The sequence below is a fragment of the Mustela nigripes genome, chromosome 1, assembly GCF_022355385.1.
Source record: "Mustela nigripes isolate SB6536 chromosome 1, MUSNIG.SB6536, whole genome shotgun sequence".
Lineage (NCBI taxonomy): Eukaryota > Metazoa > Chordata > Mammalia > Carnivora > Mustelidae > Mustela > Mustela nigripes.
The window spans coordinates 149,227,399-149,253,680 of record NC_081557.1 but is presented as its reverse complement, the minus strand read 5'-3'; the positions used below and the strand labels follow the sequence as shown (position 1 = coordinate 149,253,680).

The following is a 26,282-nucleotide window of genomic DNA, read 5'->3' as shown; positions in this document are numbered from 1 at the left end:
ACCCCTGAGACTGTCCCTCTCATTTTCTTATTTTCTCTCATTTTGTATTTTTGGCTTTTGACCCTATCAGTTTTACCATCCAGCCCTTTTATGAAGGTTGTTTTGTTTTCATTTGTGACTTGTAATTTTAATTCCTAAATGTTTCTTTTTTTATTGGTGTCTATTCTTTCATAGATTCTCTTTTTAGTTCTGTTTCTTTCAGGTGGCCGTTTTTGTTAATTTGCTTTTGTCTGTCTTTTAGGTTAGAGGACTTCCTTGGCCATCTGCTCCTATGTAAGAATGGGGCCATAGAAAGCTGCCCGCAGCTCTGCACTTGTGGGTGGGGCTTGAAACTGTGGGCGTCAGCCCAGCGTGCTCTTGTGAGGCTATTCTGTTGACTCTCTCCCCTGAGCTAGGCAGAGTCCCCAGTTAAGAATGTCCAGTTTCTACTTGGAAGATACATGTCTGCCTCTCAGCATTTTGGAAGCCAAGTAGGGATAAGGTCTGAGGACCTTCAGCATTCAGGGCGTAAGCTTCTGCTTCTGCATGATCTCCATGAGCCCGCAGCTGGGCCTGGTGTGATGGCCTCGCTCCCCCGCTCCCGCCCCAACCTTGACACACTCCCTCACTCTTTGCAGTGAGCAAACACCCAGTGTGGTGCCCACATTAGTGGGATCGGGGGGGGGGGGGGGTCCTCAGTGCTCTTTAACATACTTTTACCAGGCCTTCTGTGTACACTCCCATGTTTACTCCACTTCTAGAAGCACCTGGCACCCACCAATTCCTGAGCCTGTTGGAGGTTCTGTTGTCATTTAGTTGCTTTTTCATTTTTCCTGCACTTGCTTTAAGATTCTAGAGTTTGGTAAATCAGTTACCACTAACCTCTCTGCTATTTTCGTATCCAAAATGTTGCTTTCATCTTTCCTATTCTTTTTGTCCTTATGGGTTTAGCCTTTTTGAAAAATCCTTTTATAACCATTTTAGTGGGTGTATTAATCTGCTCAAGCTGCCGTAACAAAATACCATAGACCAGTGATGTAAATAAGAGAAATATTCCTTCACAGTTCTGGAGCCTGAAAGTCTTAAGATCAGAGTGTCAGTGTGATTGGTTTCTGGTGAGATCTTTCTTCCTGGCTTTCAAATAGCACCTTCTCAAGGTGGCCTCACCTGGAGAAGAGACAGAGCACGGGTGTCTCTTCTTATGAGGGCATTAATGTCATCATGAGGACCCCTACCATCATGACTGCATCTGAACCCTAATTGTCTTTCAGAGGCATCTCTGATACCATCACGTTAAGAGTTAGTGCTTCCACAGAGGAATTTGAGGAAGAGGGACACAATTCAGTCCATGGCTGTGGGGCTTCAGGAGAGAACAGAGATAAATGCATGTGCATAACCTTCCATCTTTAACGAGAGCCCATCATGGAGTCTTTGGAGCAACAGCCATTACAATATTTTTAGATCGAGGGACTAAGTTTCTTATTCGGAAGTAGTACATTGTATTAATCGATGTATGGATTTTAAAGTGAGATGATTTTAATTATACTTGCAGTCCGTAAAGCAAGTTCAGTGAAAGGTTGTGAGATAGTTTAAGGTAACTTCCCACCCCTGTCTTCTCCTTTCTCCACGTACAGTGGGACTGCATTCTTTTTGTCTTTCCTGATTTCAGTTATTTCTGTAGAACAGAGAAGTTGCACTTAAATATAAGATTTGTGTATTTTATGCCTTTTTAGCTATTTTAAACAGGTAACATGAAGGGAAATTTCTCTGTTCTATACTGACTCCTGTCATTGAATTTTCTTTCTTGAGCGGTATCCCTGGATTAGAATAAAATATTCCCCAAATTGTATTTATACTTGCTTTTCTGTTGCTGTCTTTTTAAAATACCTAATCTGCATGTTTGTAGAAAAACACTTTTCTGCCCTAGAGAATTGTTTTCCTAAGTCCTCTTATGATTTTACATACATAGGGTAGGTTTTTCGACAAAATGGAAAGTATCTTAAATGAAGCACACGATGTCTTATTGTTAAATACAGTAATAGTTACACGGGGGTTTTTCTTAAACTTTTTATGTTACAATAATTCTAGACTCAATCAGAAGTTGCAAATATAGCATGACTTCTTGATTTCTGGGTATTTTTAAGATACATTTTTCCAGATCATGTAATTCCATATAATTTTTAGTTTTAAATTTTGAAATTTATTAACTTCAGAGTCCATTGAATTGAAATTCAATTTTTGTAGATATTACTTCCATAAGAGAAAACTTTCCTGTTCACCCTATCTCAAATAGATCCTTTATCCTCTATCCCCACACCAGTATTTTATTCAGTCACCTTAAATACTGCCTATAGAGCTTTGTCATCTGAAAATATCTTAGTTTACTTAGTTTTACTATCTGTTGTGTTCACCCTTATATGACTTAGAGGACTACTTGTCACAGATGAGGTGCTCAAAAAAATATTTACTGATTTTTGATAGAGGATTTCTCTATTTGGTGGTTTATCTTTTAAAATGCTTTGAGAATTAGAAGTGTTAGAAAAGCCAGACTTACTATGGTTAAAAGAGAAAAGCATAATTTTGGAGTATATCCTTTGTCAGTCTTAAAGACCCCTGGCTGTGGGAATTCTTATTCTTTTATTTTTAGTGTTTAATATTGGAAGTTTCTTTTAGTGAATGTTATCAAACTTGGATGGGGGCAGGGTGCCTGGGTAGCTCATTCATGTAAGTGTCTGTGCCTCATTTGGTTAAGTGTCTGCCTTTGGCTCAGGTCATGAACCCAGGGTCTTGGAATGGAGCCCTGCCTTGGGCTCCCTGCTCAATGGGGAGTCTGCTTCTCCCTCTCCCTCTTCCTCCACCGCTGCTCAGTCTTTCTTTCTCTCTCTCTCTCTCAAATAAATAAATAAAAGTCTTTTTAAAAAGATACTTTGGAGATTTTTTTGATCTTTTGGTTTTTCTAGTAAAAAATTTTCAGGATTCCTAGGCATATTCTGAATCATCTTTTTTCTTTTTAAGATTTTGTTAGAAAGAGAGGGAGAGAGAGCGGGCGCGCGTGAGTGCAGAGGGAGGAGCAGAGAGGAAGGCAGACTGTGCCGGACTCTATCCTGGAACTTCATCCTAGGACCCCGAGATCATGGTCTGAGCTGAGTCCACTGCTTAACCAATTGAGCCAGCCAGGTGCCCCTGAATCATCTTACCTCTTGTATATCCTATTCTCATTTTCTGATTGACTGATTTTTATTGCAGCAAAAAACACATAACATGAGATTTACCCTCCGAACAAAATTTTAAGTGTATCGTACAGTTCCCTCTAAGTGCAGTGTCTTACAGTAGATCTTTTTTTTTTTTTTTTTAAGATTTTATTTATTTATTTGACAGACAGGTAGGCAGAGAGGCAGGCAGAGAGAGAGAGAGAGGAAGGGAAGCAGGCTCCATGCTGAGCAGAGAGCCTGATGCAGGCCTCCATCCAGCTTTGGCTGAGATCATGACCATGACTGGTGCCGAAGGCAGAGGCTTTAAACCCACTCAGCCACCCAGGCGCCCTTACAGCGCCTTTTTTTTTTTTTTTTAACCTTTTTTCTAATCTTCTATAACTGTAACTTTATACTCATTGAACAGCAGCTCTCCATCTCCTTCTCTCAGCCCTTGGCATCATTCTACTTTTTGACGCTGAATTTGGCTACTTTTGAACTTGTATTTCACAGAAAGTTATCATTGAAAGTAATTTGCTGTAATTCTATGCACATAATTTTTCTTCAGAAATTGAGCCCTCTGTGATTCATTTGAAAGTTGTCTGTATTTGTTGTGCATCACAGCAAGGTTATTTTTTTAGGATTCCTCTGAATTTGGTGTGAAGTACTTGTTATTTAGTATGTTACCTAATTACCACTCACATATCAAGCCTCTCTATCAGATCGCTTCTAACGTGGATTATAGATATCTCAGTAGGAATATAAGTATATCTGCAATTCTGTTGTTTGAATCCATCCATCAGAAGTTAGTAAAAATGGAAATGTGCAAAATGCATATAAAGACTGGTATGTAATACATGAGGGCAACTTGACAGTTCTTGTATTCTCTGCCTCCCATAATTCTCTTTTGGTTGTTGCCTCCATGTGGCTTTTGTTAAAAATATGTAGTGGCCCCCAACTAATTTGTGGCCATGTTGTGTACAGGGTATAGCTTAAGATTTTTTCCTACCTTTTGAAGTTACTTGTTAATAAGTTCCACTATGCAGTCTGCTTAACATGGTCCATATAAGTCATTGAAGCAAAAAATCTCCACCCATGTAAAAATAATATCTTCAGTTTATTATTAATGATATCACTGCATGATAGGTGCTGCTGTTAAATACAGTGGTATGATCCCCAGTGGGCAGTGGCCTGATGATGGAGGAGCTAGTGGATGCTTACCACAACTGGTGTCTTACACAGAATCTGTGGTGGGATTAGTTTAATGCAGTGAATCCCTAAGTAGACAACCCAGCCTCTTTTTTTAAACAGAAAAACAGTGTGCCCCGCTGTCCTCCAAGGATTTCAAAGCCACAACACCCTCAGGTAATTTTATTCCCAAGGTGTGGTTGTGTATTATAAAATGAAAAAAAAAGAGCATGGAAGCTATGAGTTCTAATACTATTTTTCTGACTAACTTGTGGAAGGTTTTGGGAATGGGAAAGAGTTTTGGAGGCTTGGTTTCTTCATTAATGAAAAAAAATCTCATAATACTGTGTATGTGTTTTACATATTTATCCTGTTGCATAAGTTTGAAAATGACTGCTTTAAATGCAAAGGAAATATTGTATTGCATTAAGTTTTACATTTTGATTGCTCTAAATACTGTCTGACTGAATTCACTCATAGTCTGTCTTTAAATTTCTTTTAAAATTATCTACCTTCTATTACTTAATCTAATAATGAGTTCTACTAACTCCATTTCTACATTTTTTCAGTTGATTGTATGTATTGAAATGCAGTGTGAAAGCTAAAGCTTGAATCAAATGATTGGCAACTCTCAAGATGGGTTAATATTAATATATTCCTTTCATTAACTCTTATAACCTTAAGTTAAATCATTTAAATTTGTATTTGTTAACTACTAGTGAAATTGAAGGATTCTACTACAATTTTTCTTTACTAGAAGTGTTTTTCTTCCAAAGTTTTAAGAAACTGTAATTTCTTGAGGTTTAATTTAAAATTACTTTCTAGTATACATAATTTTTTAAAGATCACACTCAACTTTCAAGATTTTTACAATGAGCTTCTTGACTCATTTAAAATAAAAAGTGGGAGATCCCATTAAGGTGTTTTGAATGGCAGCAAACTGAAATAAGTAGGTAAGGGTAAAATAGTTCTTATGAATACATTTGTTATGTATCCCTTGTCAATGAGGTCTTCTCCACATTCTTCTCAGAAAGGGGTAGTTGTTATTATTAAGTTGGTAAAATTGTTAGATGCTGTTACTAATTGCACTCTACTGATCTTTTTCAATCTTTATTTTCATGTGTATTATTTAATCAGCTCAGCGATCCACTGAGTTGTTGTAATGTTTAATAATTCGAACATTGAGGGTTTTAAAAATCAATTATTTGTGTGTTCTTATGTTGTGGAAAATCTTAATATTCATTGTCAGCCAACACAAGAGTAACCACATATTTGTATAAATGCCCATCATCGCTCAGATAAATAGAACTGTTACAAGCCAAAAGTAGGTTTTTGGTGTTTGGGTTCTCAAAATAAGGATTAGCATTCATTGTTTATAATTGACGACTCACTGAATAACAGTTATTGAGTAGGAGAAAATACATATTTGTCCAGTGTCCTTTTAACATTAATAGCATTATATTGAAAAAGCATGGGTGGCATTTCAATTCACTCAGAATGTGTCTTATCTATAGCTCTCTAGCTTTCATACTGGGAAGGTAATTTTGTTGGTCTCTTCAGCCACTTTCTTTTTGTTCTCTGTCAGAAGCATAGGTAGTATTGACCAGTTCATTTTATTTATTTTTTTAAGATTTCATTTATTTATTTGACAGAGAGAGAGAGATCACAAACAGGCAGAACAGCAGGCAGAGAGAAGGGGGAAGCAGGCTCCCTGCTGAGCAGAGAGCCTGATGTGGGGCTCGATCCCAGGACCCTGGGATCATGCCCTGAGCCAAAGGCAGAGGTTTAACCCACTGAGCCACTCAGGTGCCCCGACCAATTCATTTTCTAATCAATGTTTTTGTCATTGTTGTTATGAAATAGAATTTTGTTACATTGATTTCATGATGGAATAATCAATTTGAAGACTGCAAGTAGTTTTTTAATATATTGAGTTATGAAGTTGGAAGTGCACAATTTAACACCAAAGTTGCCTACCTTGTGCAGAAGCCTAGGAATTGAAAGCACAGCATATCAGCCTTTGAGAATTTTTACTTACTGGAAAGGAGTCATCTTCCTTACACAAGCATTTATTTCCTATCAAGGAAAGAGCTTATGTAATATAGTGTTAAAACCTGACCCATTACAGATTTGCAAGAAGAAATTGCAGATCAGTATTTATCAGTGATCTCAAACCACAATTGCTAAAGAATGTTTCTTGGTGAGAGTCTTCTGTTTGCTCCCCTGTCTATTGAGACCTTCACAATTTAACTAGCCTTAAACATTGCTTTCTTTGTAGTATTATTCTCCTCAGAACTTGCAGGAATCTGTTTTCCATAGTAAACTCCAACATTCTTGATGTTTGTAATAAGTTGAGCTCAAAGTGCCCTTCTTTGATCTCCTTAGCTTGATTTATTCACTCATTTAACAGATATGTATTGGCTACCCACCTAGTGCCAGTGATGTGCTTCATACAAGGGATTGGCAGTGAACAAGGCAGACAAGGAGTCCTTGTGCTCCCATGACGTTTACTTTCTAGAGGGGGCGAGAAGGTATATCAGTGAAAATATGAATACAATAATTTCAACATTTTTAAGATGTTGAAATATTAGAAATAAGCTAGGATTCTTTTGGCTTCCCTCTTTTCCCTCTTTTGTTTTTTTGTTTTTTGTTTTTTTAAATCACTGTCTCTATCTCTTACAGGCTAGATAGTTTGGATTTGAATATAAGTTCTGTCACTGACTAGCTATGTGGCTCTCAGCAAATTATTCATCCTCTCTGTTTCTCAGTTTATATTATTATAACAGGTATAATGATAGAAAATAACTCATAAGGTTCTTATAAAGATTAAATGAGTTAAATCTTCAAGTACTTAAAAGAGTGTTTGTTGGGGCACCTGGGTGGCTCAAGTGGGTTAAAGCCTCTGCCTTCGGCTCAGGTCATGATCCCATGGTTCTGGGATCGAGCCCCACATCAGGCTCTCTGCTCTGTAGGGAGCCTGCTTCCTCCTCTCTCTCTTTCTCTCTCTCTGCCTCCCTCTCTGCCTACTTGTGATCTCTGTCTGTCAAATAAATAAATAAATAAAATCTTTAAAAAAAAAATGAGTGTTTGTTGTACAGTAAGACTTGGTAAAAATGAGCTATTTAACATTTTTTGTATTAAAATATTCTTTCAAATGGAGGTATACAAAGATGAAATATTCCGAGCACAGTATCCTATGTAAGTCTTGTATTCATTCAGTTATTTAATGAAAAACTTTATTTATCTTGATTGTCTTAAATGAAAGAAGAAAAAATATCTCCAAGCCAACCTAAATTCTATTTATTCTACCTTTTGCATTTTTATGTTGTGTGTGAAGTGTACACTAGCAACCTGTCAGGTTGGTTTTGATAAGTGAACAGATTGGACTTTCTGACACTAACTCATCTCATATATTGATAGAAACATTAATGAACTCTGTGCTGATGAAATTAAGCACATGGTTTGGGATTTGTCCCATTTCCCTTACTTCTAAAACCGTAACTGACTAAATTTTCTTTCCTCCGATGCTGTTCTGTGCGTGGCACTCATTATTCCCACTGTCAGGAGTTCAGGACCCCTTCGTGTGTGCCACTGGGCGGCTATGATTTGGGTCACCTCCACCAGAGTCTCTGCCCTTCCAGTTTGTCCTGCACATCACCACTGTATATCTGTATCTCTCTCTCTCTCTCTATATATATATATATCTGGTCTTAGACTGATCCTTTCATCGTGTACTTTGCTCAAGAAATTGTGCTTATAGAAAGCACGTGGATAGTAAATGATCATTTTGGGGCAGGTTTTAAGGAAGAACCTCTTTATATGTGATGTCTCCCCACCTCATGGGTTCCCTTTGGTTTTATAGAGGCTGCAAGTCGGGCCATAGTCCAATTCCTAGAAATCAATCAGAGTGAAGAAGCCAGTAGAGGTTGGATGCTTCTGACAACAATTAATTTGTTAGCATCCTCTGGTCAGGTAAGTTCTTTGTTTTTGTGTTTGATAACTTTTTTTATCCTCATGGAATTTTATGAGATTAAATTTATCATCATATCTAATTAAGATTTTCTGATAATCATTATGTTCTTCTAATGCTTCTTACATGTTATTTCATGCTTCTTGTAACATCTCTATGTGGAGAATTCTGTTTTATTAATTTTATACCTGAGGGAATGCCTAACTTGAATAGCATTTTCCGTCTTTGTTGTCATAACACATGGAACATGATACCAGTGCACAGTGTGCCAGGTACAGCACTGGACTTCTGTGACTGTAGGCGAGTAGCCCGGAACTCTGGCTCCATGTGGCCCAGACCAACATTGCTGTGACCTGTGTTAGGGCTCTTGCCTTCTTTCTCCACCCCCCCTCTAAGTTTTTTAAACACATTTATTCTTTTTTCTTTTAGGTAATTTACATACCATATAACTCACCCATTTAAAGTGTGTAATTCAGTGGTTTTTAATATATTCACAGAGTTGTGTAGCCATCACCACAGGCTATTTCGGAACATTTCCATCATCCCATAAAGAAGCCCTATACCCTGTAGCTATCACACCCCCATTCCCTACCCCCGCCCCCAGTCTTTTTTTTTTTTTTTTTACTCAATTAACATGCAATGTATTTGTTTCAGGGGTACAGGTCTGTGATTTATCAGTCTTATATAATACCCAGTGCTCATTATAATGCATACCTTCCCCAATGTCTATCACCCAGTCACCCCATCCCTCCAACCCCTCCTCCCCTCCAGCAACCCTCAGTTTGTTTCCTAAGATTAAGAGTCTCTTAGGGTTTGTCTCCATCTCTGATTTCATCTTGTTTTATTTTTCTCTCCCTTCCCCTGTGATCCTCTGTCTTCTTTCTCAAATTCCTCATATCAAGGGCACTTGCCTTAGAAGAATCATCTAATGTCATTCACTAATAAGGAATAAATGACATGGAAAATACTTTTAAATTCTTTTAACTTTATGGGAAAATAGGGGAATACTGATGTTTTCAGGATGATATGTATTCCCTTCCCACTTGATTTATTCTGGAGATTGCCACTCCCCCTGCCCAGTCACCTTTAAACATCTGCCGTGATCTGTGTTGCATCTACTCAGTGATGATCTGTTTGGATGCCTGACTCTTGGCCTGTGATGTGGGCATGAAAGTTTATTCGACCTTCTACAGTTCTGAGTAGAATTACCTATCAAAGTTAGTGCCAGTCTTGAGAATGGTTATTATCTAAATTACAGTGGGGGTTTTAAACAACTCACATCATTTAATAATGGGATTTACAAAGGTGGGTGTGGCACTAGTCATACTACAGTGACAGGCCACAGTAGAAACAGTGCATATTCCTTAGTAACCATATCCTGGCAATAGTCACTAGCCTCAAGTAGTAGCCCTGGGACTTTTCTCCCTTAGAATGACCTGTTTCCCTCTTTTGTTTGCTGGTTTAGGTTTGTTTGTTTGTTTCTTTCTTTCTTTCTTTCTTAACATCGCAAAAGGAATTAGACCAACTTGCTCTGATGTACCTGGGACTTCCCACATGTTAGCTCAGAAACCCCACATGTTAGCTCAGAAACCCCACATCCCAGGCAACCCTTGAGTCATGGGCAAATAGAGATGTTTGTTTTCTCCAAGTAACCTTTAGATAGTCCTAAAGAGGCCCGCTGTTTCCATGTATCTGTGACCAGACCAGAAGACTATCAAAATGTCAGTTTTGTTTGCTGTTGATGGTAGCTATAAATGCCTCCCTATTAACTGTACCGAAATTTGGTTTGGTTTAGAATAACATGTAAAATAATCATTTTCATTAGAATATTTCTGACTTTTGTTTTGTTTGTTTTTTAGGATATTTATTTATTTATTTGAGGGAGAGAACAGTAGTGGAGGTGAGGGATTGAGGGGGAGGGAGAAGCAGACTCTTTACTGAGCAGGGAGCCCACCATGGGGCTCGATCCCAGAACCCCAAGATTGTGACCTGAGCTGAAGGTAGACGCTTAAGCTATTGAGCCGCCCAGGCACCCTGGAATATTTCTAAGTTTTAATCACATTTTCTGTAGATGCTCTCTTTCTCAAGTGTGAACAAAAAGTGTGGCCTGCCAAAATTCCTAACACACTGGAAAGTCAGTAAATGTGAATTAGCTTAAATGTGTACAAATGGACAGATTGCCTTAAAAGAGTAAGAAAAGAATCAGGGGAAACCTAATCACTTTTTTAAAAAATTACAAATGTTGCCAATTACTAGTTTGGATTCCAAGTTATACTTTTAGTCTATCAGTTATAAAATGAAAATGAGAAGTCATATATTTTGACTAAGGGAAAGGGAAAGCTAGTAATAACCTGACTAGAAAAAGACATTTTATTTTATTTTTATTCTGTTTTTAAAGATTTTTTATTTATTTAATGTTGAGAGAGAGACAGAGATAGTGAGAGAGATAGTAAGAGAGCATGAGCAGGGTGGAGAGGGAGAAGCAGGCTCCCTGCTTAGCAGAGAGCCTGATATGCCACTCGATCCCAGAACCCTGAGATCATGACCTGAGCCAAAGGCAGACACTTGACAATTAAGCCACCCAGGTGCCCTGAAAAAGAGACCTTTTAAAAGAAAATTCAGGGTTATATATTTTGAGTTGGCTTGTTTGCTTACCTGCCATTTCCTGTTGGTAGTGGTGAGGAACATAGATGACAAAAACATGTCCTAAGTCAACATGTAGATGACAAAGATGGAGTAGATGAAGATAACACTATAAAATGCAATCATGGGGCACCTGGGTGTCTCAGTGGGTTAAGCGTCTGCCTTCAGCTCAGGTCATGATCCCAGGGTCCTGGGATTGAGTCAGCATCGGGCTCCCTGCTCAGAAGACTATCTGCTTCTCCCTCTCTCTCTCTGCCTGCCACTCCCCCTGTTGTGTGCTCTCTCTGTCAAATAAATAAATAAAACCTTAAAAAAAGAAAAAAAACTGAACCATTAAAAAAATAAAATACAGTCATGGGGGGTATACGTAGTGCTATGAAAATAGAAATGTGAAATGTTAGAGTTCCAAATTTTGTAGGTGGGGGTAGGAGGAAAGATGAGGAATTAAAGCATCCGACATGGGCAGACTTTAAACTGAACATCAGAAATACGGAGATGTCGTAACTAGAAGTAATCATAGTGGGAAGAGCAAAGGGTTTTTAAAATATTTAGAGGCAGGAAATGATACTGGATGTGTAGAAAAGGACCAGGTCATGCAAGGGATTGTTCTTTTTTTTTTTTTTTTTTGAGTTATTGGTTTTTTATTTGCAAGGGATTGTTGCAAAGTCTCTCTCCTCTCATCACCCTGCTGCCGCATTAGTTCAAGCCCCATCTCTCATATGTCTTTCCGTAATAGTTTCCTAATTACTTTGGCTTTCTTGCTTTTATATCTAACATATCTAGACTACCACCGGCTAATATTCTGAAATCTGGTTCTGTTATTCCTTTGTAACACTTCAGTGTTCTCCAGTGTCAGGGAAATAAAAGTCAGACCAGATTGGGAGACCATATGCATACATAGGTCATCAGACATATGCACGTGGGGATCAGTCAGCTTGTTTTGTTACCTAGGGCAGGTTATGTCAGTCATGAGTTTCAACTGCTTCATGTGTAAAATCAGGATCATACAATAATAGAATATACCTTGTAGGATTGATGGAGAATAGATGAGTAATTAAAATGCTTAGCCTTATGCCTGTTTTATAATGAACACTTATTAAAGATTAGATGTTATTATTGTGGCTTTTCAGGAATTAACAGTTTTGGACTCAGGTTCCTGAAACATACTATACTGTAGAGTTCAACCTCTTATGTATCTTCCAGATGATCTTTCCCCTCTTAATTCCTATACTTTTCTATTCCGTTCCTGGCAGTGTTGATAATTCCCTTTATATTAGCCAGCGTACTGCCATCACTATGCTTAAGAGATTAAATCATAGTCGAACCGACTTGTGTTAGTAGACCGCGGTCTTCTGAAGGGCAGGGGTGCTTTGTCATTGCATGTCCTGTGCCTAGCACACTGCCAGACATACCCTACGCATTCAAAACTTGCTTGATAAGAAACCTAAGAAAGTTAATACAGATTATGCCAGCTCTTGATCTCTAGCGTGGTAAAACTTTTTATTCCAAACTTCACTATGAGAAAATTTGCCAATTATTATAGCATACTTCTTAAGAATACTGGAAGCCTCACCATAACAAGAAGGTGGAATTTTTTGCTTTAGAAATTGTTGAAAATGATACAGAGATGTGTGTGTGTGTGTGTGTGTGTGTGTGTGCGCGCGCGCGTGATGGCTATATCCCTCAAGTATACTTCCAGCCTCAAGAATGTATTTTAAGAATAAAAATCATGGTCAAGCAACTACTAATACATAATGTAGTGCATAATATAGCTCGTGTTTGTTATATAATGCTTATATTAGCTCTGAGACCTAATTGGCATTATATCTGTTTTATAGGAGAGAAAAGTGAGGTCCAGCAAAATTCGTTTGCCTAAATTTATGGTTAAGTGTCTTTTTTCCAGATTGCAAAGTTTATATTCTTTGAAACATTCTGCCTCTTATAAATAAATAGTAAACTTAATAAATAACAAATACATCTCAATCTTTGATTAAAGCAAACTTGTCCAAATGGAAAATGAGTATTTGTCAGCATGGAGTAATTTTTTAAAGATTTTCAGGCATTTAAGAAGTTATTTTGTATGTAATTTTCTGGTTTAAAATTTGTAAGTTAATGATTTAACATCTGGCTTAAAATTTGTGAATTTCCTTAGCTGCACCAGTTACAGTTATATCTGTCTGTCTGCTTATTCACTTATTTATTGGTTTGTTTTCCAGAAAACCGTGGACTGCATGACAACGATGTCAGTGCCTTCCACCCTGGTTAAATGTTTATATCTGTTTTTTGACCTTCCACATGTGCCTGAGGCCGTTGGAGGTGCACAGAATGAGCTACCTGTAGCAGAACGTCGTGGACTACTCCAGAAAGTTTTTGTACAGGTGTGGAAGGTGATCTTTGTCTGCCCAGCAATACCAGTCTATTTAAAATGAAACAGGTGTACTCCTCAAAGAGATGTTCTGCCTATTCCATTTTCTATAATACTCCATGCTCTCATATATTTTTAAGGTTTTATTAATTATTTATTTGAGAGAGAGAGTTAGAAAGCGTGCACAAGTTTGGGGAGAGGCAGAGAGAAAAGAGAAGCAGACTCCCTGCTGAGCAGGAAGCCTGATGTGGGGCTGTGTCCCAGGACCCTGGCTGGGATCATGACCTGAGCCGAAGGCAGACACTTAACCAACTGAACCACTCAGTCACCCCTTCTATGCTCTTTATTATTGACTTTGTCTCATATAATTGCCATATTTCTTGAATCTGAACACTTACTTTGAGGAGTAATGGAGTGAGGCATTAACAAGTTTATTTCTCTGGACAGATTCAAATATTAAGGTATCCTTTGATAAGGCAATGACATCTCTAAAAGGGAATAAGCAAAAAGACTTCTGTTGTCAGTCATATTAAATTTGGGGTAATAGTTTGTTGTTGTTTTTTTTAAATTTTTTTTAAGGTCTTATTATTTATTTGACAGACAGAGATCACAAGTAGGCAGAGAGGCAGGCAGAGAGAGAGGAGGAAGCAGGCTCCCCACTGAGCAGAGAGCCCGACAAGGGCCTCGACCCCAGGACCCTGGGATCATGACCCAAGCCGAAGGCAGAGGCTTTAACCCACTGAGCCACCCAGGTGCCCTTGGGGTAACAGTTCTTAAAATATGAGAAATTCTGTTTGTTGCTCTAAATATAGGAAATTCCTAGCCTATAAATATTTCACTTGTTAAAGCCTGTTTATTTTAGTGGCTGCCACCATCTCCTCTGCTCTCTGCTTTTAAAGTTCTTCTTTACTGCTGTTGCTGCTATTCCTTTAATAGCATTAGCAGTTAACCAGGGTTTAGTAGACCTTTGTTAGTTTGTCTGGCCATCATTTTGATATCCTTCCTTGGGAGAAAATTTTCAAAACAGAGTACACAAATGTGGAATACAGTCTATCTATGGGATTAATACAGTGTTCAGAAAAACCACATTGACACAAGAGGACAGGTACTGTGTCATTTCACTTCTGTGAATCAAAGTGGTCAAACTCTTAGCAAGTAGGACAGTGATTCCCAAGTGCCAGAGGGTAAGGAACAAAGGGTTGTTGTTTAGTGGGTGTAGAGTTTCAGTTTTGCAGGATGAAAATGTGCTAGAGAGCTGTTGTACAGTAACGTGCATGAAATGAACACTATACTTAAAAATGATTAAGATGGTATATTTTGTGTTACATGTTTCACCTCAATTAAAAAAAAATAAAAACAAACGACACCTGTTTGAATTCAGTTCTCTGCAATTACATAATTTAAGATGCACATTTCTCACCTCTGAAGTCAGGAAAATGATACCTACCTAAAGGGTTTTTGTGAGGATTAAGTGAAATAAAACGCAAAGCGATGGTTTGTGTGTGGTAGACATGAACTAAAAGACCCTTTGATTGCTGCTCTTTCCACCACCAGGGCCACCTCCCTCAGAGTAGCTGAGAGGACAGTGGATCTGCAGTGGGTAAGGTGGAGCTGGATATGTGGTAGTGGGGTCTTTGATGAAGAGCTTTGTGGAGGGGTGAGCAATGAAGGGACAAGAGAGAGGGAGACTAAGGCGGTCTTAGAAAGGAAAAGACACAGTGCACCTGGGTGGCTCAGTTGTTTAAGCATCTGCCTTCAGGTCAGGTCATGATCCCAGGGTCCTGGGCTTGAGCTCCAGGTCAGTCTCCCTGCTCAGCAGGAAGCCTGCTTTTCCCACCCCAGCTCATGCACACATGTGTGCACTCACTCTCTCTCAAATAAATAAAATCTTAAAAAACAACAAAAAAAGGAAAAGACAAGATTATCAATAAAGTACTAATTCAACAAATATTTATTGAACACTGGATTTCTTAGATACTTTTTGCTAGTATTTAGGTAAATCTATTATCTCATATCATTTGGAAGGCATCCCATGACTTCAGAGGTTTTGTTTTTCCACAAAATGATGATGAAAGCAAATGGCAGAAGTAGGATTAGAAGTTATGTTTATCTGAGTCCTGAATTAGATTGGATGAGAAAAGCAATGGGAATAAACAAAGGAGTAAATCCCATAGGAATTAAAGCTGCTTAAAGACATTGCTAATGAATGTAGTGGGTTAGTCTTTGCTTATAGGCTAGTAACCCTATTTCAATAAAGCTCTTCTAAAGAACTAATTAATACCTTTGGCAATAAACGGAGGCTGAATTTTGTGTTTTTAATGCTAATTAAGTATAGCAAAGATTTCTTCTAAAACTTAAAAAAATGTTTTCTGTATCTGAAGGCCGTGGGTGTTTCCAAATGAATGTGAGATTCATTTCAGCATATTGGAACCATTGAATGTTAAGGCCAAAAGGAACTTCAACAAGAATTTGGATGAAACTCTCCGTTTAAAGTTACAGAAGCTAATAGCTGAGGCTGTAGTCCACAGCAGTTGTATGGCAGGGATGGGGTCCTGGCTCTTCCCACCTTCTAATCCAATGCTCCTTTAGCACCACTTCCTTATTTCATTTTCTCCTCACAGGACACTGTGGTCGCCACTTTGTCTAGAATGCCAGTAGGGACAGACTTACCAAATGTTTTCAGAACACATACTGTTTATGATACATGAAATCCGTATGTTTATGTTATGTGATAGTTGGTTTCCTGGGTCCTTAGCATTGGTACTGGTTGATGTAAGCATTCACTGTGTTGTTTTGTTTGTTTTGTGGTTTTTTTGTAGTTGTGTTGATTTGGCCAGTTATTTTCTGCCACACTTGGCTAGAGTTAATAACAGAGTCCCTACAAATAGAAATGGTTAGTATATAGGAGAAGATGAATGAGATATAGACTGGTTTTCTATTCTATAAAATGAAAGGATTACATGAGATTATTTCTGAGAATCCTTTTGCCTTTAAAGATTAAGAGCTAGTTATTTTAAAAATCAACAAATTTAAGGAATTAAATCCAGTTCATTTTTGAGAAGAAAGATTTGTTTTGGAGAAAGTATTTTATTTTCAAGTTTGTTTTTATGTTACAAATTAGAGAAATGACATACTTCTCTAATCACATAAGGTAGTGTGAGAACCAGTGAAAAGTATATTCAGTGATGTACTTTTTTGAAGGTAGATAAATTTTGTTGCAGTTGATGATCTTTTTTTCATTTTATATTTTGGGTTACATTTGACATGTATGGGGAAAGTTAATAACCTATTATAGATATTAAATCAGTATCCAGCAATTTCTCCAGGCATTTTTGTGTGTGTCAGGGGGAATGCCTTATTTTGTAAATACCTTATTTCTCTGTATTCTTGGTCATTTATTCCCCCTTTCCTCCTATTTGGCAACTATGAATTAGAAAGCCCTTCTATTTAAGTAAACTTTTGCATTGAAGGAAATAAGAGAAATAAAAACCTAACTTTCTCAGACAAAACATATTTTAAATACTTTTTGTATATTTAGCAGTTTCCTCACAGATGCTAAAATACTCAAATTTCATGAAGCACATTTCTTTGAAGAGAATAAAATTTACATAAATTATAGTTACTTTATTCATTATGATAGATATTTTTGAATATTTAGAAAAGAAATTTTAGCAAGGAGAAGAAAAGTTAACTTCTGATGCTGAGACAAGATAAGCAGGAAAAAAATCCATTGAAGGCAAAAACCATAGCTGAATTCTAAAAGTAGTGGCTCTTAGTGCTTTGAGTACTAGTGTAATGTGTATTCTGCAAATCATAATTAAGGAATAAATTCTCATTCCAAAGTTTAAGAAGTTTTGAATCTTCTTTGAAAGCCAAGCCTTAGAAGATTTTTGGCTACTAGAGATAGTTGAAAGATGATTCAGAATTAAGATGATTTTGTTATTGTAATATCTCCTTCTACCTGTATAGAAATTGGAACAATTTAAAATAGTTTTCAAGACCTGTTTTTACTTTCTCACCTCCCTAAAACTGTCCTTTTTAGAGAAGAAAATTGTATCTCACCTATGACAATCTATGAATTAAAGAACCAAATTAGAAAACCAAAATGTTGACCTTGAAAGTTACTGTTGATTTATTCCATTTCAGAGTCAGTATACAAAAATACCACAGAGAAGACAGGATAGTAAACAGAGTTGGGGTTTTTTGTTTTTGTTTTTTTGGTGGGTTTTTTTGTGTTTTGTTTTGTTTTTTGTTTTTTGGGGGTTTTTTTGGTTAATTTTAAATAAGCTGATAAAAGTAGGTCTGGCTTACTATCTTAGTATAACACATGTCTAATTATAGGTTGTTTTTTTTAACATTGCCTGAGTTAAAGCACCCATCATTGTGGCTTTAATGATATCACTTAATACTAACCCTGAACTTTCAGAGTTTTTAATAATCAGATCTAGCCCTCTTCTGGCTCCTCCTTTACCCAACCACTCATTTATTTAAATACACATTTGTTTTGTTTCTTTAGATCTTAGTGAAACTCTGCAGTTTTGTTTCTCCGGCGGAGGAACTGGCTCAAAAAGATGATCTCCAGCTTTTATTCAGTGCAATAACCTCTTGGTGCCCTCCCTACAACCTGCCTTGGAGGAAGAGTGCTGGAGAAGTCCTTATGACCATATCCCGTCATGGTCTTAGTGTCAATGTAGTGAAGTATATTCATGGTGAATATTTCTTTATGTTCATTTTCAGCGCCCTAAGTTTCTTTCATTTTTCTCTTCTTCATGTGATGACAGACTGCTTTTTATCTCTCAGTTTTCTAAAGATTCTATTTCAAATTAAAAATGGTCTTTGCCAGGAGAAAAAAAAATTTATTTCTGAGACATTTCTAATGTAAGAAATTTTTGTATGTTCTAAACAATGGATATCTACAAGAGTTGAAATAATTTCATTGTTTATAAATGTTTAATCAGAATGTCAGTTTGGTATCGTAGCCTATTCTTCCCTACTCTTTTCCTGAGGGGGGAAAAAAGTTTTTTTGTGATATTATAGTTTAAAGCCTTTCTGAAGATATTTCATTAGTAGATAGGTAAGTATCTGGCCAATGGGGCATAAGTGAAATTAGGTGGATTCCTTATCATTACTAAGGAGAAATTGTGCATTCTGTTTAACTCCTATGTAAGTGTCAATTACCCTTTAAATGTCTTACTAGGAGATAGTGTAGCATCTGAAATAGTTCACTTCTTATATGTTTTTTCCCTGAAAATCTTACAAAATAATTTTTAATACAACTGTTTGTTCACTCACCTAACATCAATCAGTCATTAAATGCTTCTTGCCCACATTCCCATGTTAAATCTTACTAGCTTTTGTTATGTGACATTGGATTTCTTTAGACAAATCAATTTCGTTAAAGATAATAGAAAAAAAATGTTGAGAGTTTGCACTCTACTTCATGGAACAACTAATAAATCACAGTGAGTTATGCTTCATTCAAATCCCATCTCTGTTCTTAAATTTGTTCATGATTCATCAGTCAACCGGATTCTGCTCAAACCCACACTCCTCTGTGCCTTTACTAAGTTATGAGTGTTCCGTGGAAAATTTGCTTTAAGTAAAAGATCAAAAGGGGCCATAAGGACAAATGAGTTCTATTCACACCCTAGTGCCTGCCCAGCTGTATGAGGGCTTCTATAACACATGTCACATCCACCCAGCACCTCTCCATAAGGCTCAGAACACTGCCTGTGCTGGGAAAGCGTCTGGAGGTGACGAGTGTATGACAGCCTGCTTGGGGGTCCAGGCTCAGCATCTCTCTGATGGGGAGACTGGGCTAGGCCTGCAGATGTGCCTGCAGGTGGCTGGGAGAACATCTTTTTGAAAAGCCTTTAATCCCCAAAGTCAGTGAGAAGGTACCACTGTGCTTTAAATGAGTAACATAAGTATAAACATAATTGAAAAAATTTTATTTCCTGAAGTATTTCTGTATCTCATTGGGCCATATTCACTCCGATTTGAGCTTTTAAACTAATGATTGGATTTTTCTTTTTAAACTTAGTAGATAGGTTTTTGCCCCCCCCCCCATCCTTTTACTATTCTAACATAAAAGATCAAAAATACTGTTTGGCAGCAAGCAATCATTTTGTTTACTGAAAAACACCTAAGTGTGATGTAAAAACTATAATATTGTCAACTATTTTTCAACATTTTCTGTATTACCCTTTGTTTACTACTTAGTGACAGAGCTTTTCCAGTGAATTTGAGTCTTGTATTTACTTTTAGAATGTGTAATAACATTTATCTTCTAGTATTTTATAGATACATTAAAATTCAGTATTTCATTGAGAATAAAATTTTTTATTTAAGAATAAAAATTTTCTTAAGCAATTGATATAAATAATACGTATTTATTCTTAATTTTTGCAGAAAAAGAATGTTTATCTACGTGTGTTCAGAATATGCAGCAATCGGATGACCTGTCTCCCCTAGAAATTGTTGAAATGTTTGCTGGGCTTTCTTGTTTCCTCAAAGATTCAAGTGATGTTTCCCAAACCCTTTTGGATGATTTTCGAATATGGCAAGGATATAATTTCCTTTGTGATCTCTTGCTTAGGTAAGACCCCACAATTTAAGAATATATTTTAAATGTGTATTCAGTCTTTTCTGTCAATGGAAACAGCAGGGTTTGGGGCTATGGGAAAAAAAAAGGGATTAATCACTTATTCAATGTATACCTTATCCCCTTGGCTTTAATCACTTCTTTTTATTCCTGTCTGCAGGCAGAGTATAAAAAGTGAGTTTAAGCTTGCAAATGCAGGCTACAAACTTGGTGGAATCCATGGTTAGGTGTGGAAGTAAATCTGTTCTTCAGTAGCTGAGAGAAGAGCTAACTGACATCTTTCTAAAGTGTAAAGTCTTCATGCTTAATTATATTTTTGGGATTTCTTACTATACCAGTGGTTTATTAATATAGTTAATAACAAGAATAATTATGTAGATTGAATGAGATCTTACAATGTATGTATAAAACAAAATGTTTCACAAGCCCCCTTTTCCATCCCAAATGTTTCATGCATATCCTGGGAAAATGGCTGGTTGCAAATTTATTAAGAAGAAAATACTCATGTCTCACTAGTTGTTCCTGGCCCATTACTTACTTTTAAATCATTTGATCTGTTCTAAACCAGCACTATTTTGTAAACTCCTTATTTCTAATACCAGTGTAACGTACTTGCGATTACTACTAAGCAACTCCCCAGAATACACTTTGGCGCATATATATATATCTTAATTTACAGAGGAGGATATAGAAGGTGATGAGGTGAGCATTTCATGTAACGGGATGGGGGGTGTTAATTGGTATAATCCTTTGAGCCTGCAGATTGATCACTTACAGTCAAGAGCCTCAAAAATGTTGATACTCTCACCTGTGGTTATTAATCCTAGAAATATAATCCTAAATGTAGACAAAATTAATGCTCCTGTATTCTGATTCCCACTGGCTATCCCACTTCCCTTTCCTCAAATCTGTGGTTGGCTCTTCATGACCATTAAAAGAGTATCTATAGGGATTTTATATTAAAAAGGAGAAGCATTTGTGTCAACATTGGTAAATGGAAAAAACAGGTTATAAAATTCTGTATATGGTGTAAAAATAACTATTATTAAGACCAAACTTTTCACAATTAAAAAAAGGGCAAGTTTATAAACCATATCAGAATATTTTTTTTAAGATTTTATTTATTTGACAGAGATCACAAGTAGGCAGAGAGAGAGGGGAAAGCAGGCTCCCTGCTGAGCAGAGAGCCCAATGTGGGCCTCAATCCCAGGACTCTGGAATCATGACCTGAGCCGAAGGCAGAGGCTTAACCCACTGAGCCACCCAGGTGCCCCAAACCGTATCAGAATATTAACAGGTGTCTGAGTTGTGAGGCTAAACATAACTTTTTCTACTTAAGTGTATTCTTCAGCTTTATTTTAATTAGAATAATTAGTTCTGTTATGGAGGAAGCCCCATTAAATCTTACTCTTTTAAAGAGATAGTTTTGCACCTTTTTTTGTGTTCTTGATAAAACCACAGTCAAAATATAATTCCATAATGACTCCAAATGTTCTTTTAAAGAAATATGGTTCTAAAAAATTACTCTTCAGAACTTTATTTAAATGTATTCTAACGAGAGTACCTGAACTAATTAATGAGATACAGATAAAGACTTAGAACTCTTTCAAAGAAGCTCATTTTTAAAAATTGTTAACAGAAAATGTCTTCGGAAAGAAATGGTTAATAAGATTTTAGGTTGTAAACAGTGAAACTTTATAATCTTTGATTTTTTAAGGATCTTAAGAGGTATTTAATGTAATTCTTTTATTTTGTGCTTTATACCAAAGATTAGTGATCAATCTAAATTAATGCTGTTTTAAATAAAATCTTAAAAAAAATTAAAATAACACTGTTAAATGCAAAATCAGCTGTTATATATGAGGTCTTAGCCTATTACAATTTTTTTTTTCATTATGGTGTCTTACAATGAAATTTGTAGATTTTTTAAAGTATGTCTTTATATAAGGAAAAATTGTACAAAGAAACATCTTGGAGTACTTTATACCTTTACTTACTGCATATGCAAACTGAAAATTTCTCCTTATTAAATTTGAGCATACAACAAAGGAGAAAAAATATTTACCAAATGATACTTTTCCTAGATTGGAACAAGCGAAAGAAGCAGAATCCAAAGATGCCTTGAAAGATCTGGTTAATCTGATAACTTCCCTAACAACGTATGGTGTCAATGAACTAAAACCAGCTGGTATTACCACAGGGGCACCCTTTTTATTGCCTGGTTTTGCAGTACCTCAGCCTGCAGGCAAAGGTGAGTCATTTGTTTTCTTCCTATTCTGAGCCACTCAAAGAAGTAGAGACAATAAATCAGTTTGACTTGGATTGCTCCTTGTTACATGTATAAAGGTGTAATAGGCTATTTTTCATTAGAGTTTATGCTTTATTTATGGTGCACGTTCTTGGGTGACAGACTTACCAGGTCACATGCTTGAAAATGATATATATGATGAAATATATATGATAATACATAACATCAGCCAATGAAATTTACATTTTAGTATTTCATCTTAACATTCAAACAGCCTAGTAATTTAAACATGACCCTTTTTGTATGTTGGCAGGCTAATACATTTCCAGTTTATGTGGTTGGAACTTGATTCACACTCTGATCACTTAGCTTATCTCTATATAAGATGTAAATAGAAAGCCTGAGTCACAAATGCTTGTATTTTAAAACTAAACAAATACAGGTACAAAGACTTTTTTTTTTTTTTTGGTGAGGGAGAGAGATCTTAAGCAGACTCCATACCCAGCACGGAGTCTGCTGAGGGGTTGGATCTCACAACCCCGAGATTGTGACCTGAGTTGAAATTGGATGCTTTACCAACTGAGCCACCAGGTGCCCCACAAAGACTTTATATTATTTATTTCAGATCGGGGAGTAAATTTTGTACAGTTACAATTTCCCAACTTTGACTCCTCATCTAGTGATATTTTATTAAGGGACCTTTTTTAGTTAATAACATTTAGTTACATGAGAGTGCAAGCTAGTTTTACAGTTTAATTTTTTTAACTTCATAATAACCTTTCTAAAAGAACCTGAGCCTGCAGGCCTCTCATGGTTTCTTGACTATGATTGTCACTTACTAAATATTCAATACAGTTACGATATTTGCATGTAAAATTTAACTAGGCAGAAAATATCAACATGTCTGGTTATTTAAATTTCAGAGTATGTCATCTTCGTACTTTATAACATAGAAGTCAGCAGTTATAAATTTATTTCTTCAGTGAGAATAAATGGATTTACTAGAAAGCCCTAAGTTTAATTTATTAGGGGAAAATTATATTGAAAACTCATGACTTTGATTGGAGTTGTCAGGTTTCCTGTAGTCAATTGTACTCTCAATGTGCAGTTTTTTAAGTGAGTCTCTGAGCAGTAAGGAGAAATCCAGACATATCTTACTGAGTAGTTCAAGGTTTCACTTTATTAAATATTAAGGAAAAAATAAGAGTCTCACAAAACTGCTAATATATAGACTGTAGCTTGAGTATTCCACAATTAACTGTTTCTTTGAGTTAATTTAAAAATAGCTCACAGCAGGGGTGCCTCGGTGGCTCAGTCATTTAAGCATCTGCCTTCAGCTCAGATCATGATCCCAGGGTCCTGGGCTTGAGTCCCGCCATCAGGCTCCCTGCTTAGCGGGGAGCCTGCTTCTCCCTCTCCGACTTTCCCTGCTGGTGCTCTCTCTCTCAATCAGAGAAAGACAATTATAATATCATCTCTCTGATAGGAGGAATTTAAGAGCCAGGGTAGGGAGTTTGGGGTCTTGGGAAGGAAAAAAATGAAACAAGATGGGATCGGGAGGGAGAAAAACCACAAGAAATTCTTGATCTCAGGAAACAAACAGGGTTGCTGAGGGGTTGGGGGGTAGGGATAGGGTGGTTGGGTTATGGACACTGGGGAGTATATGTACTATGGTGAGTGCTGTGAAATGTGTAAGCCTGATGATTCACAGACCTGTATCCCTGGGGCAAATAATACATTATATGTTAATAAAAATAATGTAAAAAGAATAGCACAACATACATAGGTCACAACATACTTCTTCTTTTAAACTTTATTTGGTTAATTAATCCAATTATGATACTGGCATAATAACTAATTACAATAGCATTATTTTGTAATGAGAGAATTAATGCAGCAAAATTGACCTTCCTCATACATCTTTCTCATGTTGTCTCATCTGTAACAGGGATAATAAATATATAACCTAACACCTTCAGAGGTTACTGGGAGAATCCAGTGGCATGTTGTCTACGAAAGCGAGATTAACTAGAAAGGACAGTGCCCTAAGAGTCAGAATCTGGGTGACTCTTGAGTCATTGAACCTTTCTAAATATCACTGTCTTCTTCAGAAAAATTGATGCAGTATTCTGTAAAATGAATGTATCAAGCTAGATCATTTTGAATTTAGTTTGTAAGTCAAAAAATACCGATTTCCCATGGCTGCTTTGTTAAGGTTATTGTGCAGACTAAAGGAGATAGCTGTGTTACATAAAGAGAATATGGGATTATTTTTTTTCGTCAGCATTATTGAGGCATCATTTGCATATATTCAAATATGTCCATTTTGAGTGTCGAATTTGATGAGTTTTCATAAATATATATGCTTGTGTAATCACCACTGTAATCATGATATGGAATATTCCCATCCTTCTAAAGATTTACTTATTTCCCTTGCTTTCAATCCCTGCTTCCCTCCCACTTGCCCTGGCAGCCATTGATCTGCTTTGGTTTCACCCTGTGGTTTCACCCTTTCTAGAATTTCATAAATTGGAATCATACAATATGTAGTTCTTTTGTATCTGGTTTCTTTCACTTTTGTAATTCGTCCATGTGATTGCATGTATTTAAAGTTTGTTCCTTTTTTGGAAAGTATTTCATTATGTGGATTTCTTGCACTTTGTTTACCTGTTCATCAATTGATGGCATTTATTTAACTGTCATGACTAATGTTTATATGAATATTTATATGAAACAAGTCTTTGTGGGGATGTTTCATTTCTTTGGGGTATATTCTAAGCGATAGAATTGCTAGGTCATATGTATCTTTAACTTTATGAGAAACTGTCAGACTGTTTTATAAAGTAGCTATCCCATTTGCCCTCATGTCAGCAGCAGTGTGAGAAAGTTTGCTTTACATCCTCAGCAACACTTGTTTTAGACATTCTAGTGTGTATAGTAGTATCTAGTTATGTTTTTAATTTGCATTTTTTAAAGGATTTCGAACATCTTTTAATGTGTTTAAGATTTTATTTATTTATTTATTTATTTATTTGACACACAGAGATCACAAGTAGGGAGAGAGGCAGGCAGAGAGAGAATGAGAAGCAGGCTCCCCGCCGAGCGAGAGCCCGACACGGGGCTTGATCCCAGGACCCTGGGATCATGACCTGAGCCGAAGGCAGAGGCTTTAACCCACTGAGCCACCCTTATTTGCCATCCCCCAACTTCGGTTCAGATCTCTGTGCCCAGTGTTTGATAGGATTGTTCTTTTCATTGGGATTTTAAGAGTTCTTTAAATATTCTGGATAAGTCTTTTATAAGATACTTTTTTTTTTAAAGTATGTTCTCCTGTTCTTAACTTGCCTTTTATTCTTAGTAGCATCTTTAGAAGAATGGAAACTTAATTTTGATGAAGTCCAACTTACCATTTTAAAAAATATTTTGCAGATATTAAATCATAATGAAAAAATCCTAGTTAACCAAATTAACTAAGATTTGTGTTTTCTTCTAGGAGTTTCATATTTTGATATTTCTATTAGGGTCCGTGTTACATTTTAAGTTAATTTTTGCACATGGTAGGAAAGAATTTTTTTTCCTTTCAGTATGGCTATCCAAGACCTTTTGTTGAAAAGACCACGTATAACCATACATCTGCGATTCATTTTCACGTCTGCTCCATTGATCAATATGTCCATCCTTAAGGCAATACCATAAGGTTTTGATTACTGTATCTTTTTTTTTAACTGTATCTTTAAAGTAAGTCTTAAAATAGAGTCATGTAAGTTATCCAATTTTGTTCTTCCTTTTCAAAATTACTTTGGCCATTCTATATCCTTTGAACTCCACTTAAATTTAATAATCATGTCAACTTTTAAAAAAATGAAAATAAAAGCCTGAGACTGGGAGTTGATTGGGAGTGCAAATGGATATCAACCTGGGGGAGAATTAACATTTTAACAATATTGAATCTTCCAATCCATGTAAGATATATATTATATATTATATATATATATCTTTCCATTTATTTGGATCTTATTTTCTCTAAGCATAGTTTTATAGTTTACATAGTACAAGACTTTCAAATCTTCTGTTAAGTTTATCCTTAAATATTC

General features: G+C 36.4%; 1 protein-coding gene across 4 annotated transcripts in view; it reads left to right on the top strand.

The window, feature by feature from the left end:
* Positions 1-26,282, top strand: part of WDFY3 (WD repeat and FYVE domain containing 3) — a 275,707-nt gene that overhangs the window by 108,481 nt on the left and 140,944 nt on the right. For all 4 annotated transcript variants that reach the window (XM_059375153.1, XM_059375137.1, XM_059375145.1 and 1 more), the window contains exons 5-9: positions 8,221-8,330; positions 13,188-13,349; positions 17,853-18,045; positions 19,748-19,934; positions 22,025-22,191. In XM_059375153.1, the coding sequence (XP_059231136.1) occupies positions 8,221-8,330; positions 13,188-13,349; positions 17,853-18,045; positions 19,748-19,934; positions 22,025-22,191 (819 nt within the window). The remainder of the gene's footprint in view (positions 1-8,220; positions 8,331-13,187; positions 13,350-17,852; positions 18,046-19,747; positions 19,935-22,024; positions 22,192-26,282) is intronic.